Source organism: Ranitomeya imitator, chromosome 3 (genome assembly GCF_032444005.1).
Source record: "Ranitomeya imitator isolate aRanImi1 chromosome 3, aRanImi1.pri, whole genome shotgun sequence".
Classification (NCBI taxonomy): Eukaryota; Metazoa; Chordata; class Amphibia; order Anura; family Dendrobatidae; genus Ranitomeya; species Ranitomeya imitator.
The window spans coordinates 757,291,528-757,307,410 of record NC_091284.1 but is presented as its reverse complement, the minus strand read 5'-3'; the positions used below and the strand labels follow the sequence as shown (position 1 = coordinate 757,307,410).

General features: G+C 45.8%; 1 protein-coding gene across 1 annotated transcript in view; it reads left to right on the top strand.

Moving 5' to 3' along the window:
- Positions 1–15,883, top strand: part of PDS5B (PDS5 cohesin associated factor B) — a 225,703-nt gene that overhangs the window by 72,271 nt on the left and 137,549 nt on the right. Inside the window, exons 4-6 of the mRNA XM_069758991.1 lie at positions 9,421–9,507; positions 9,968–10,065; positions 12,100–12,226. Of these exons, the coding sequence (XP_069615092.1) occupies positions 9,421–9,507; positions 9,968–10,065; positions 12,100–12,226 (312 nt within the window). The remainder of the gene's footprint in view (positions 1–9,420; positions 9,508–9,967; positions 10,066–12,099; positions 12,227–15,883) is intronic.

The following is a 15,883-nucleotide window of genomic DNA, read 5'->3' as shown; positions in this document are numbered from 1 at the left end:
AATGATATTCAGGTCTGGGGACTGGGATGGCCATTCCAGAACAGTGTAATTGTTCCTCTGCATGAATGCCTGAGTAGATTTGGAGCAGTGTTTTGGATCATTGTCTTGCTGAAAGATCCATCCCCTGCGTTACTTCAACTTTGTCACTGATTCATGAACATTATTGTCAAGAATCTGCTGATACTGAGAGGAATCCATGCGTCCCTCAACTTTAACAAAATTCCCGGTGCCGGCATTGGCCACACAGCCCCAAAGCATGATGGAACCTCCACCAAATTTTACTATGGGAGCAAGTGTTTTTTGGCCGCCATGCATAATGCCTTTTTGTATGACCGAACAACTCAATCTTGGTTTCATCAGTCGACAGGACCTTCTTCCAAAAAGAAATTGGCTTCTCCAAATGTACTTTTGCACACCTCAGCCGACTCGGTTTGTGGCGTGCTTGCAGAAACTGCTTCTTTCGCATTACTCTCCCATACAGCTTCTCCTTGTGCAAAGTGCGTTGCATAGTTGACCGACGCACAGTGACACCATCTGCAGCAAGTTGATGCTGCAGCTCTCTGGAGGTGGTCTGAGGATTGTCCTTGACTGATCTCACCATTCTTCTTCTCTGCCTTTCTGATGTTTTTCTTGGCCTGCCACTTCTGGCCTTAACAAGAACTGTACCTGTGTTCTTCCATTTCCTTACTATGTTCCTCACAGTGGAAATTGACAGGTTAAATCTCTGAGACAGCTTTTTGTATCCTTCCCCTGAACAACTATGTTGAATAATCTTTGTTTTCAGATCATTAGACAGTTGTTTTGAGGAGCTCATGATGCCACTCTTCAGAGGAGATTCAAACAGGAGAACAACTTGCAAGTGGCCACTTTAAGTAGCTTTTCTCATGATTGCATACACCTGGCTATGAAGTTCAAAGCTCAATGAGGTTAGAAAACCAAAAAAAGTGCTTTAGTAAGTCAGTAAAAAGTAGGTAGGAGTATTTAAAACAAGAAAATGATAAGGGTGCCCATACTTATGCACCTGTCAAATTTTGTTTGAATGCAGATTGCACATTTTCTATTAGTACAATAAACCTCATTTCAAGGCAGAAACATTACTGTGTCCAACAGTTATTAGATATATGAAACTGAAATAGCTGTTGCAAAAAAAAAAAACAGCAACAATTTTTATTAAACATTAAGCTCAAGATTAATAGGGGTGCCCAAACTTTTTCATATAACGGTATTTAGTTACATAGAGAAATGTGTGAGAAACATACAGCCTGTGGACTTTGCTATTTACTTGTTAAAAAGCTCTTCATTCTTGAGCTGAAAGGATTTTTAATTGTATTGCTCATTGCCTTGGTTACTTGCCACCTCTTCAATCTTAATGGTGGCTGGTATCAGGGCTGTGGAATTGGTAAGCCAAACCTCCAACTCCTCAATATCCATGACTCCGACTCCACCACAATGGGCTCCGACTCCACCAAAATGGGCTCCGACTCCACAGCCCTGGCTGGTATCTTAGGCAAAGAGTGCAGTGCTATTTCCAGTAGAGCTTGTAAGCGCTCCTCTGGCCATATATCTGAAACCAGCAATCATAACACAACCAATTTAATGATGATTTATTACCTCTGCGATCATATCTGCTAAAGACTTGTACTCTGCAGAAAATAACAATTTCTCTATCGCCTCATTGGGGGACACAGGAAACCATGGGTGTATGCTGCTGCCACTAGGAGGCTGACACTATGCAAATAAAAAAAGTTAGCTCCTCCTCTGCAGTATACACCCCACCGACTGGAAGTAGGATATTCAGTTTAGCTTAGTGTCAGTAGGAGGTGGACACGGGTCTTTCATTAGACCCTTATCTACCTCAATGTGCGTCGTTTCTTTTCAGGTTTTCCGGAAGGGATACAGGGTGAACAGTCACACCTGTAGTCCCACAAAGCGGACTATGAGTACGGCGTGTACTGCCACCCCGTATCCTCATAGATCCCTCTCCAGGACCAAGATCCTAGCACACAAGCGTGCTCAGAAGTCCGGTCCTGGCTCCGTCCCCCACCCACTCGCCTTCCAGAGCCTGTCAGTCGGAGGAGACGAGGACGTCCACCAGCTCCAAGGACGTCTAATATCTTCCATGTTTTTTTAAGGTTAGTACGACTGCGTGGGATGTTAGGTGAGTATTGGTGCTCCGAGTCTTGGATTCCCTACCTCCCTTGCTACTTTGTGCGGTGCCTTACTGGCAGCCGCACTACTATTTCTGCGGCCGCACTACTATCCCTGCGGCCGCACCTTTTCTGCACTGGGGCTATTAGGGACAAGAAATCGGGGCCTATCTTTTTGCGCCGCGGCTCTGATGTCCCCACGGCCGCGATCACTCTGCCTTCTGCGGCGCGGCCCCCCTACTGGCAGCCGCGCTGAAATTCCACAGCGGTCGTACCTTTTAGGTGACCCGCGGTCCTTCCCAGCGGCCGCGGTAGTCTCCTGCGGCTGCCGGCTTTTAATATAGGTCCCGGCTCTTCCCGGGGCCTACTTCCGGCACCGGCGCCTCTTTGCATGCGGCAGCTGCCGCGCCTGTCAGGGGGACGCCCGCACCTTTTCCTTTACGCCCGCGCACACCTTTCAGCGTTCACCGGCTTCTAATTTAGGCCCCGGCTTCTCCCGGGGCCTACTTCCGGTGCCGCGCTCCGCCCCCTTCCTTTTTCATCGGGCGGGCTTTTCTCCCGCCCGACCATCTTCGGCAAGCTCCGCCCACCGGCGCCATCTTGGTGCTCCCCTACAGGCGGTTTAGTACCCATTCCTGTTCAGAGCGGCTAGCTCCGCCCACTACTCCCAGCCGCACCATTCGGCCTGGGATCGCCGCTATCTTGTTGGGAACCGTTCTCCTCCGGAACTGATGGCTATTCGCGCCCCCCCCCCCCCCCCCCTCTTCCGATCTGTGTGCTTGCCACCAGCGTGCATCTGCAATGGCCGGGTTCCCCGCCTCCATCTTCATACTGGTGCCCTGGACCTGTGTCCTGATGCCTGTCACAGTTACATAGTAACATAGTAACATAGTTAGTAAGGCCGAAAAAAGACATTTGTCCATCCAGTTCAGCCTATATTCCATCATAATAAATACCCAGATCTACGTCCTTCTACAGAACCTAATAATTGTATGATACAATATTGTTCTGCTCCAGGAAGACATCCAGGCCTCTCTTGAACCCCTCGACTGAGTTCGCCATCACCACCTCCTCAGGCAAGCAATTCCAGATTCTCACTGCCCTAACAGTAAAGAATCCTCTTCTATGTTGGTGGAAAAACCTTCTCTCCTCCAGACGCAAAGAATGCCCCCTTGTGCCCGTCACCTTCCTTGATATAAACAGATCCTCAGCGAGATATTTGTATTGTCCCCTTATATACTTATACATGGTTATTAGATCGCCCCTCAGTCGTCTTTTTTCTAGACTAAATAATCCTAATTTCGCTAATCTATCTGGGTATTGTAGTTCTCCCATCCCCTTTATTAATTTTGTTGCCCTCCTTTGTACTCTCTCTAGTTCCATTATATCCTTCCTGAGCACCGGTGCCCAAAACTGGACACAGTACTCCATGTGCGGTCTAACTAAGGATTTGTACAGAGGCAGTATAATGCTCTCATCATGTGTATCCAGACCTCTTTTAATGCACCCCATGATCCTGTTTGCCTTGGCAGCTGCTGCCTGGCACTGGCTGCTCCAGGTAAGTTTATCATTAACTAGGATCCCCAAGTCCTTCTCCCTGTCAGATTTACCCAGTGGTTTCCCGTTCAGTGTGTAATGGTGATATTGATTCCCTCTTCCCATGTGTATAACCTTACATTTATCATTGTTAAACCTCATCTGCCACCTTTCAGCCCAAGTTTCCAACTTATCCAGATCCATCTGTAGCAGAATACTATCTTCTCTTGTATTAACTGCTTTACATAGTTTTGTATCATCTGCAAATATCGATATTTTACTGTGTAAACCTTCTACCAGATCATTAATGAATATGTTGAAGAGAACAGGTCCCAATACTGACCCCTGCGGTACCCCACTGGTCACAGCGACCCAGTTAGAGACTATACCATTTATAACCACCCTCTGCTTTCTATCACTAAGCCAGTTACTAACCCATTTACACACATTTTCCCCCAGACCAAGCATTCTCATTTTGTGTACCAACCTCTTGTGCGGCACGGTATCAAACGCTTTGCAAAAATCAGTTACAACCTTGGAGCAGACTACAGGACACTACAACTGCTGTGAGTAGCGCTGCTTAGCAGTTTGGCCCTCCTCTCTGCATCTCTCCTGTTCCCCTAACCTTCTGGCATTCCTTAGTAGGTATGCTTATCATGCCTAATCCTATAAGAAAGTGTTCTCGTCGTCCTTTCATGCAAGCCGGTCAACCGTGCAGCCACTGGCGTAATGCAGTCACTGGTGTGTTACGTATTAGTACTCTAAAGCCGTGCAGTCGATGGTGTATCACTACTCTAGACCCGTGCAGTCACTGGCGCAATACGTAGTAGTACTCTAGACCCGTGCAGTCACCGGCATAATGCGTAATAGTACTCTGGAGCCGCGCAATCACTGGCAAAGTAGCACTCTAGAGCCGTACAGTCACTGGCGTAGTAGCAAAGCCGTGCAGTAACCGGTGTAATAAGTGCCCTAGAGCCATGCAGTTACCAGCGGGGTATGGCAGTATGTCCCACGCTGCCGTCATCTGGGCCACTGTCCGCCCCTCACCTTCCACGGGGAGATGGACCATTATAAGACCTGCCATATGACGTTCACTTCGTAGAAGGTTTCAGTTGCATATTTCTCAGAGTTCTACGTTTTCACACTGCTGTTGTGATTTCTGCTATTGCAGACCTGTGCCCTGATTTTCAGCGGTGCTCGGCTATTTCTCTACACACAGCGATGCTAGAGCCCTGGCATATCAAATGTTTCCATATCTCCTGCTCTCAGGCACTTGCCCTCCATCTCCCTGCAGCCTCCTCCGGATGCAACCATTACACTGCTCTAAGCAGAGAAGGGAGCTGCTCCTACTCACTTCACGACTGCAGTGTTCAGACCTGACTTCCAGCCGGTTAAGAGTCTGTATTTCCCAGCAACGTCTGCTGTGGCTCAGTGGATAAAGAATCTGACCACAGATCGCAGGCGCAAAGGTTTGAACTCAGGTGCACAACAGAGAGTAGAGTTTAGGCTCCCTGTTGACAAGCCTACTGTCCTACCTTCAGGAGAATGAGCACGGCAGGACATACTTCAAGACAGACTCCGTGGTGCGGCTTACTACACGGAAGCTGTTATTCTGCCTAATGCCGTCAGGTATCACGACCTAGACCGCAACACAGAATCAACTCTCTCCTATACCCTTCTCCAGGGCTCTCTCCAGGCTGATTAGTCACAGGACACCGAGAGCCGATCGCAGCAGTACTCTATCTGCCATAGTTGCAGGATATCGGGTGCCGAATGCAGCAGTACTCTATCTGCCATAGTCGAAGGATACTGAGCCAATCGCAGCAGTACTCTATCCGCTTTAGTCGCATGATACCGAGAGCTGATCGCAGCAGTACTCTATCTGCCATAGTCGCAAGATACCGAGAGCTGATCGCACCAGTACTATATCTGCCATAGTTGCAGGATACCAAGAGCCGATTGCAGCAGTACTCTATCCGACACCCAGGTTTCACACGCACCACCTTCCAGGTACAGTACGTTATTTGAAACTGTCGTATCTTCAGCGGATCAGTCATGTCTTGGATTGACCACCGCAGGGGTACCGGCGTTCTGTACTATATTCAGGTAAGTCAGGTGCACTCCCCTATTCCTCCTGTCGATTGCAGCAGCACTGTCTGCTATCCAGGCTTTAGATATCATCTTCCAGACACATTAAGTCAATACCTGCCATCGTTCCAGTGGTTTAGACGTGCCCGAGATCGATTGCTGCACTGGTCCTGCTCTTTTGCTCCAGAGTCAGGTATGTCAGAAACGCCCTCTATCACTCTCCTAAGGTTCTTTTGCAGCATCTGCCTAGGCTACCCTTTAATCACCACTCAGAGAGAGGTGCCCGGTATTTATCACTTCTCGTTGACTGCCGCAGCAGTTACAACCGCATTCAGGTGAGTCAGAGCCGCAACTTTTACCGTGTATTTCACGGTCAATAACGTCTGTGGTCTATTAACAGCTAAACAGAACATCTAGCACGTACCACAAGGCGGATCTCAGTGCCACAGGGTGGACCTCAGTGGCAGCATAAGTGGCCAGTCCACTTTCAGGTAGGTCGAACTCGCCGGTGTCAGGTACCAACTGGTTGCAGTTTTCCTTCAGCCACGCACTGGGCCTTAAGTGCGGGTTGCTCCCCAGGAGCCTCTCCACTCTGTTTGGTTATTCGGTCCTACCACTAACTATCCAGTAGGTAAGTTTACAGTGCTGTCCTAGATTTATCTGCACGATCCAGTGCGTTACTCCATCTTATATGATTTACAGTATTATACGTCTGGCTGTCTCTTACGAAGTCAGAGCCCATATAATACCTTGACTCATGATTGTTCACGGCACTATTCTAGGGGCCTTTGAACTACCTCTATACAGAGCTTCCTATTTATGCATCAGTTCTTACCTCTTCTTTCTTACAGACACTGGATTCAACCTCGAGCAGCGCCGGGATTTTATTTCCGACTGTGGCAGGAACAGGTTCTCCCACCTCGGATAGGAATTGGATCTTACACTGTGCAAGCATCGTCCAGTGTACAGGGCTGCTCCACGCCTGGATCCAATGATGGGTTTTTGGGATAATACGTTCCTTCCTTCAGCAGGATTCGTATCCCTTTCATTGTTATCCTCGTTTGTGTGGTGTCTGATACTTAGGTAAGTAGATCCACACACTACAATCCTCTCCCATTCCAGAGGGTCCGGGACGGATAGGGTCACTCAGGTCGTCATAGGTACGGATCTTCCTTTTGGCAGTCAAGTTTTTTTCCGGGGCCTATGTACTCCTTCATAGGGCCAACTTCCCATGGAATTGACATACTCCAGTTTTTCATGGACTCTTCTCCCTTGACTGCTCATGTCCGATTGTGCTTATCAATACCCATCTTGTCATGCTTTCTAGCAGGCTCCCAGTACCCTACTCTCAAGCTTTTCCTTGTCATTTCAATTTAATGGTCTTTTTTGGGTTTTTCTCTTAAAATCCTTAGTCCAGCCGTTCCAAAGAGGGAAGCTTCTCGGTTTTCCTATATTCCCTCTCCCCTGAACTTACTACGCGCTGGACCCCTTCTCCGTCTCTGGACCCTCCGGTTTTCCAGCTTTTCCAGTCCTCCTCTCCCACAGAGAGCATCCCTCAAGGATACCAACGACGAACTAATAGTCCACGGCAAAGTCGGCCATTGAAGTGTCCGCCGCTACATTGTGCCCTGCCTTTGTCTCCACCTAGACAGCAAGGTTTATAGACGCATGGGCTAAGCCGCTCCATCAGGGCCCCCTTCATGGAGTCCGATCGGAGAAAATCTCTGTCCTTGCGGACTAATTTAATCCTGCAGGAAGTGCATGGTATCCATCCCCGCGGATGCCACCGCAGGTGCTACTTGGACATTCAGCAATATGGTGCCCTTCCGAAGGACCACTTGCTTATGGCGTGACAGGACTTATCCTCTAGGAAGTCCCTGACAGCTTGCCTTCCGAGGGTTTCCGTCAGTTTGTCTCCAACGTGAACCAATTATTAAGGAGGTCCTCGGAGGGACAGAGTTCTCCTGGGACCGCGTGTGCTTGCCTTTATTTCATGAAAGCCTTCATCCAGGTCCTCCCTTTCTTCAGACATCGGACACTCCTGCATTTTTGCGAGGGGTGGGTCCATTTTAATTTTATACCTTCCTTTCAGGCTCTCAACCACTTCCAGAGTCTGTGGCAGCAGTTTTGTACATTCTGTGGATCACAGGTTCAGTGCTCTGCTCTTACCTTGCCGAGGTTCTCCATGGTTCTGTTCATCATTCTTGATTCCCTTCCCTTTGTCCTACTCGGACTCGTCCTTTGTAGCGTTTTCTCATCACGCTACCGGGTCTATCCAGCTAAGGCCCCCTTTTCAGTATAAGGGCTCGGCGTAGAGAGGCCCTCCGGCCTCCTAATCAACGTATGCCCGCAAAATCCGGTCAGCAATGTTTAGATTTGCCAGGTTAGAGCAGTGCTCCTCCTTCCAGGTTTAAGACGCACTCTACCCGGGCAGTGGGCGTCTCCCGGCGGTGCACATATAAGGCCTCTGCCTTGCACCTCTACAGACCGACGTTCGGTCCTCCACATGTTCGCGAAACTTCGATGCCTAGCTTAAGCGTATGCCGGCTTAGGTAGGAAGACCTTGCAGGCGACGGTGGTGAGTTCCTCTGACCTAGATTGGAGTTGACTGCTGTTCCCGCCCCAGGGACTGCTTTGGGACGTCCCATGGTTTCCTGTGTCCCCCAATGAGGCGATAGAGAAAACAGGATTTTTGGTTGCTTACCGTAAAATCTTTTTCTCTGAGCCTTCATTGGGGGACACAGCACCCTCCCAAGTTGAACAGCTTTGTTTATTGTTATACTGTTAACGTTTGAGTTCTTTGAACACTCTTTGAGCGTTTGAAACTGTTAATCTGTGGAGCGCTGTGGAGTTTGTTGGCGCTATATAAATAAAGATTATTATTATTATTATTATTATATTGTTCTTTCTCGTTGCTTCTCCTACTGCTTTCTCACTAACTGAATATCCTACTTCCAGTCGGTGGGGTGTACACTGCAGAGGAGGAGCTAACTTTTTTTATTTGCATAGTGTCAGCCTCCTAGTGGCAGCAGCATACACCCATGGTTTCCTGTGTCCCCCAATGAAGGCTCAGAGAAAAAGATTTTACGGTAAGCAACCAAAAATCCTGTTTTTGGAACATTTTCTCATACGTTTATGCTGTTATTTATTTCATTCCTACAAGAAATGTTTGAATAAATTGGCAAGTGGGTGTTAATATTCTTCTTCCCAAAGGACATGTTGTCACAATTCTCACACTGTCAGCACTGATTGGACTATGTTGGTGTAGAAAACACTCCGGACTGGTAACACTTTGTCATTTTATTCCCAAATAACAGGAACGGTACAGAGTAGATGTACGCGAGACGATGCACCAGAATTTATTTGTCATGGAGAATACAATGTTATCATCGTATTGCCTTTGCATTGATATAGGAGCTGTGAGCTTCTCTATGCTGCTGTATCCGAGAGGAACATGATAAATTTACTCTAATTGGAGAGAAAAATAAAGTTAAATGTATGAAACAAGGTCAAGTTTTTGAAGATCTTAACTTATGAATGAAGCAAGAGCTACAGTATTTTTTTCTTTAAAATTACAGTCACTTCTTGTCTTTTATGTATTAAAATTATTGGAGCTTAGTTTTTACTATAATTCTGTTCATTTCCATAGGATATATTTATGTTCATAACTCGACAACTCAAAGGCCTTGAGGATACAAAGAGTCCACAGTTTAACAGATACTTCTATTTGCTTGAGGTAAGTGCACCTGGACAAGCCCTTTAATTTTCATCAAGGTTTGGGACAGAAGTCTGCAGTCACTATGTGACCGCCTGCTCCCACTGGCAATACGAGGGAATCGTGACTGTGGGCATTATGTTGTCACTATTCGGCAGTCTGCAGTTGCGCACAGTGACTGCAGACTTTGGTCTCACGACTGGTCAATAGTGAGGCGCGAACGTGATCGGATAACGTTTTATACAGGCATGCTTGGGTGCTGTCTGAGTGTCTTCGGCGTGCCCGGATAATATGTTCGAGTCCCTCCGGCTGCTTGTGTTGCAGCTGTCTAACAGCACACCCAAGACACTGAAATAACACCTGAGCATGCTCTGATAACACCTTACCCAAGCACGGTCGCTCATCACTAGTGGACAACCCTTTAATTCTATATATCTTCATTAACTAGACATAAACACATTTATTTTCTTCTTCCTCTCAGAATATTGCGTGGGTGAAATCTTACAATATTTGCTTTGAATTGGAAGACAGTAATGAAATCTTCACTCAGCTATATCGCACGTTATTTTCTGTGATCAAGTAAGTGTGCAAAAATAGATATCACACTGCTATTTTTATGTATTCCATAAAGGGAAATGCAGCCGATGTACAATGTTTCATGTATTAACTCTTGTCAGATATAGTTTTTAATTGTGCACAAATCATTCCAGGCATGGTGGTGGCTCTTTCCTATGTATAATAAGCAAGCGAGCTGAACTGTGACTTTCTTGACATGAAGATAAAATGTCACCCCACATTTTTGGCATATTGCCTGTCATCCGGTATACTGTATGTTCTGGTATACATTCTGAATTTATCCATATACCCGTACATACTCGAAATATAAGCCGAACCCCCCCTAATTTTGCTACAAAAAGCTGGGAAAACTTAATGACTCGAGTATAAGCCTAGGGTGGGAAATGCAGCAGCTACCGGTAAATGTCAAAAGTAAAAATAAATACCAATAAAAGTAAAATTAATTGAGACATCAGTAGGTTAAGTGTTTTTGAATTTCCATATTGAATCAGGAGCCCCATATAATGCTCCACCAAGTTTATGATGGCCCCATAAGATGCTCCATATTAAAATATGCCCCATATAATCCTGCATAAAGGTTAATAATGGCCCCATAAGCTGCTCCATAGACACATTTGCCAAATATAATGCTGCTCAAATGCTGATTATGGCCCCATAAGATGCTCCATAAAGACACTTGCCCCACATACCGTAATGCTCCACAAATGTTAATTATGGCCCCATACAGACACTTGCCCCATATAGTGCTGCACAAACGTTATGGCCCCATAGATGCTCCATACAAACACTTGCCCCATTTGCTGTTGCTGCGATAAAAAAAAAAATAAAAAAAAAATCACATACTCACCTCTCCGTCGCTCAGGCCCCCTGCACTTTCAATAATCACCTGACTTCGTTCCGGCGCCGCTCCATCTTCAGCGTCTTCTGCACTGCCTTTCAGGCAGAGGGTGCGCACTAACCACGTCATCGCACCCTCTGACCTCAGCGTAACTGCAGAAGACACTGAAGATGGAGCGGCGGCTGGAACGGGGATCAGGTGAATATTGCGCAGCGCTCCCCTCCCCGTTATACTCACCTGCTCCTGGCGCTGTGCAGTCCCTGCTTCCCCGACACCGCAGCTTCTTCCTGTACTGAGGGGTCACCGTTACCGCTCATTACAGTAATGAATATGTGGCTCCACCCCTATGGGAGGTGGAGTCACATTACTGTGGTACCATGTGACCGCTCAGTACAGGAAGAAGCTGGGGAGCCGGGGACCTGCAGGGACCGCGCCAGGAGCAGGTGAGTATAATTAGACAGCCCCCGCTCCCCCTCCCCTGCCGACCCCTGGGTATGACTCGAGTATAAGCTGAGAGGGGCAATTTCAGCCTAAAAAAATGGGCTGAAAATCTCGGCTTATACTCGAGTATATACGGTACGTTATGTTTCTGATGTATGCCAAACCATTTTTTTTTTTAAATCTTACATAAGCTGTGTTGTACGTCTGTCGGCTACGGTTTCACCAATCTGGACTATTATTATTTGCCTCACATTTGTCTATTCATTGCCATCACATGCTGCATATTTACAGTTCACACCACAAGGGCGTATTCTTTGCAGATTTTTTGTGTGGCTGATAATAGGTAAAATTTCATCCACTTTTTTTTCTACTGTGATGCTGCGAAATTCCCCCTCACAAATGGAAAATCTATAGTTTATCCGCTTTGTCTCAGCCTAGCCTAAAGCTTCGAAGGGTTGTCTTATGATACATCGATGCCAAATAGACCTCTGAGACCTGCTCCAACCTTCAGGGTCTCCTGACCCATCGTTCAATTTGGTCTCCCACATGTAGTGACAGGAAATGTGGTTGCCTTTTCTGTTCCCGACCATGTGAGTTCATCTGAGAGCACTTGATCAAGGGGCCCTCGTCAGGAAAGATCCTATGAATGTCATGCATCGTTATTGTGAGACCACCCCTTTAAGTGACACAATCTTTTTGTTTTTCTATTCACATGGTCTCCTATTTTATTAGTAATTTTTCAATTTTAATAATTTCAGCAATGGCCACAATCAGAAAGTTCATATGCATATGGTGGATTTGATGAGCTCAATTATTTGTGAAGGAGACACGGTCTCTCAGGAATTGCTGGATACTGTACTGGTAAATCTAGTTCCAGCACACAAGGTACTTTTATTTACTTTTTCCCCCCCTTGTTATAATTTTAAGTATTTTAGCATAATGTCGCTTTTATATTGAAGGCCTGTCCTTAGAGGTCAGCATTATCAGGTCGTTCTGCGTGCAAAACGCGCTCCCCTCACCGATCAGTTGTTACTGGAGCCGGCGGTGGCTGGATGTGCTCAGTTGAGCATAGCTTTATCAGCTTATATAGTGGCCCCTGCCAGATATTACACATCCACCTCAAGAAGATGGAGCTGTCCTCCAGTAAAGTAATGGGCAAGCCATTTCATAAACTTTTGTTTTTATATGTAATGTCTTAAAAAATGATCCAAAGTTTGTGTTATGTTAATTGAAAAATACAATAATATACAGTATATCACACTATCCAATAGGTCTAAGGCCGGTTTCACATTAGCGTTTTGAGGAGCTGCGGAGGGCTGCGGACTTCCTCCGTGAAGCCCCGCCCTCGGCTGCACCTCCGCCGCTAGCTCTGCCTACTTCTGCATGCGGCCTACATACGGCCTGCGTACCTATCTTTAATATTAGGCACGCAGGTCGTGCCGCTGTATGCGGATGCTTCCGCATGCGTCGTTTTAACGATACGGCGACCAGCGTAGGATGCAGCTTGTAGCAATTTTTTTTCTTCTCCGCATCGTCAAAACGACGAATGCGGAAGCATCCGCATACAGCCGCGCGACCTGCGTACCTAATGTTAAAGATAGGTACGCAGGCCCACTGCAGAAGTAGGCGGAGCTAGCGGCCGAGGGTGGGGCTTCACGGAGGAAGTCCGCAGCCCTCCGCAGATCCTCAAAACACTAGTGTGAAACAAGCCTTACACTAGATTCCTACTTGAGACGTTTCGGTAGTCTCATTATCATCACAGGTAGGGTTTAAATGAAAGGTAACACATCCATATGTTTTAAATGGCACAGAATCCACTATTTGCAACAGGCGATGTCACAGCTCACCTTCTCCCTCTCTCCCAGCACAATGACTTTTGGCCAGATCAGAGCACACTCAGATAATATTTCTATAAAAATATAATCTGAGTCGGTATATTGCTGCTAATGTTCATGTTGCTGCTGGAAAAAAAAAAAAGTATAAGTCTAATATTGCAGTCGGTGATAAGATATCCGGCACTCCGTGAATGGACTAAAATCTTCAAATTTATTTCATGAACGTAAATATAGACAGGGCGGCTCAGTTACCAACGCGTTTCAACCAGAAGGTCTGACAAGCTCATGAGTCCATGTAGCTGTAGGATTGTGCTGCAGGACGGAGGAGCTGGAATCCCCATTCTCTCTACTATTGTAGCGACCAGGCACTATAAAAATGAGAAAAAAGCGAAGTTTTATTTTAATTACATTTAATAAAAATGTAATTTTCAGACTTAACTATATATAATATTTGTCTCCTACTTTCCTTTTTATGTTTAGATTGTCATATGGAAACTGTATTTTTTTTATCATGTTTTTTAAAATTAATGTAAAATCTGATTTAAACATTAGGTCCATTTTTGATGATGCATTTCCTATTAGTGTTGTATTCATATCTTCTGTCATATCCACCGTCCTGTTTCTGCAGCCACTTCTGCCGGATGTGGAACTGACCATCTTTCTTCAAATACAATATTTTAAAATGTTATTTAGTAGGAGAATCACATTCAATTTTGCAGGTTTAAATAAGGCTACTTTCACACTAGCGTCGTGTGACGGATGTCGCAATGCGTCGTTTTGGAGAAAACACATCCTGCAAAGTTGCCCGCAGGATGCGTTTTTTCTCCATAGACTTGCATTAGCGACGCATTGCGACGTATTGCCACACGTCGCATCCGTCATGCGACAGATGCGTCTTGTTTTGGCGGACCCTCGGCACAAAAAAAGTTCATGAAACTTTGTGTGTCGAGTCCGCCATTTCAGACCGCGCATGTGCGGCCGAAACTCCGAAACACAAGGCTGCACCTCGACGCGCGTTTCGCTGTACCGGCAGCTTCGTCAAGAGGTACCTCCGAGGTGCAGCCTTGTATCCACTATCCTTTCATTGCGATGGCCGCAGGTAACGTGTACATCTATTCCAATTAAGTATGCTTGATGGGTGCTAGCATACTTGTGCAGGACTCACAATATAATAATCAGGCATATGAATGTTGGGTGGCCTTTTCTGATTAACACCGTATGGGATATTTGTTATACTGTATTACATTAATATACCTATGGTTATTTTATATCTCTGTATATTAGCATAGTTAGGATATTTTGGTCACAGACTTGTCTCTGTTGCTAGTAACTTCAGTCCATGTGCAGCAGAGTTGTGTCACTGACCTCTGTTGTAATTACTTGTATGTGATTATCTATAGTTATTATTATAAGTTATTCATGTTATCTATGGAATCTTTCTATGTAATATTTTGAATAAAGTTATCCATTGGTTTTATCTTATTTGATCGTGTTATGTCTGCACTATCTCAATTGGTAAAAATAGTTTACCTAAGACGTTGGCAGTAGATTCAGTTGTTCGGGCAATGTTTACTTTTACACTGTGGTACGGCATTGAGTTGGTCGGGCATTGTTTACGTTCACGCATTTTTCGGCATGAACCCTGTCACGATATGTGCCCTACATGTACAGTGTATGTCCCTTTTATGTGGGCCCAGGCACTGATAACATATCTTTGTTGGCGCATGCCAGCTCTTTTGAACAGCTGACATGTGCCCCTAACAGCTGCGGGTGGAATCGCGATCCACCCACGGCTGTTAACCTGTTAAATGCTGCTGTCAATCTCTGACATTGGCATTTATTGTGATCGTGTGGGAAGTGCGTCACTGATCCTGCCCAACGGCGCCTGTGTCAGATGCGTAGCCATGACATCCCGGGTAAGCACCAGACCCCTGTGGTGGTCATTGCCAGATTGCTATGAGCGCCGCCCAGCGGTCACCGCTCATAGCAAGTGAGGATTTCTGCTACACACAGGTGACCTGATCATCGCCTGTGTGTAGCAAAGGCGATCAGAAGATCACAGAATCTAGCCTCCCATGGAGACTACTGAAGCAGGTGAAAAGTAAAAAAAAAAAAGTTTAAAAAAATATATCAGTTCAAATCTACTCCTAACAACCCCTTTTGCCCATTCAAAATAATACAATAGATAACTAAAAAAAACACATATTGTGGAATTGCACTTTTTTTTTTTGCAATTTCACCACATTTTTTTTTTCCTCTCCTCTTTTCCAGTGCATGATATGTTAAATCCAATGGTGGTGTTCAAAAGTACAACTCGTCCCGCAAAAAACAAGCCCTCACATGGCCATAGTGACGGAAAAATAAAAGTTATGGCTCTGGGAAGTAGGGGAGCAAAAAACAGAAACGCAAAAACGAAAATGGGCTGCAGCGTGAAGGGTTTAATGCCTACAGACACGCCTTTTAATAGCGTCAGTTAAGGGTACTTATTACTCAGCTCTGCTTTTAAACAACGCTGAGAAATAAGGGTATAGCGCCCCCCAGCATCTGAAAATCTCCATGGTCTCGGCTACCTGGGGTAGTGGAGACCCTGGAGAACATGAGCTGACCGGTTTTCTTCTGTCCCTTGTCACGTGATTGCCGTTATAACATCAATCATAAAAAAAAATAAAAAATAAAATAACGCCTGATTTAAAATTCATTACTCTCT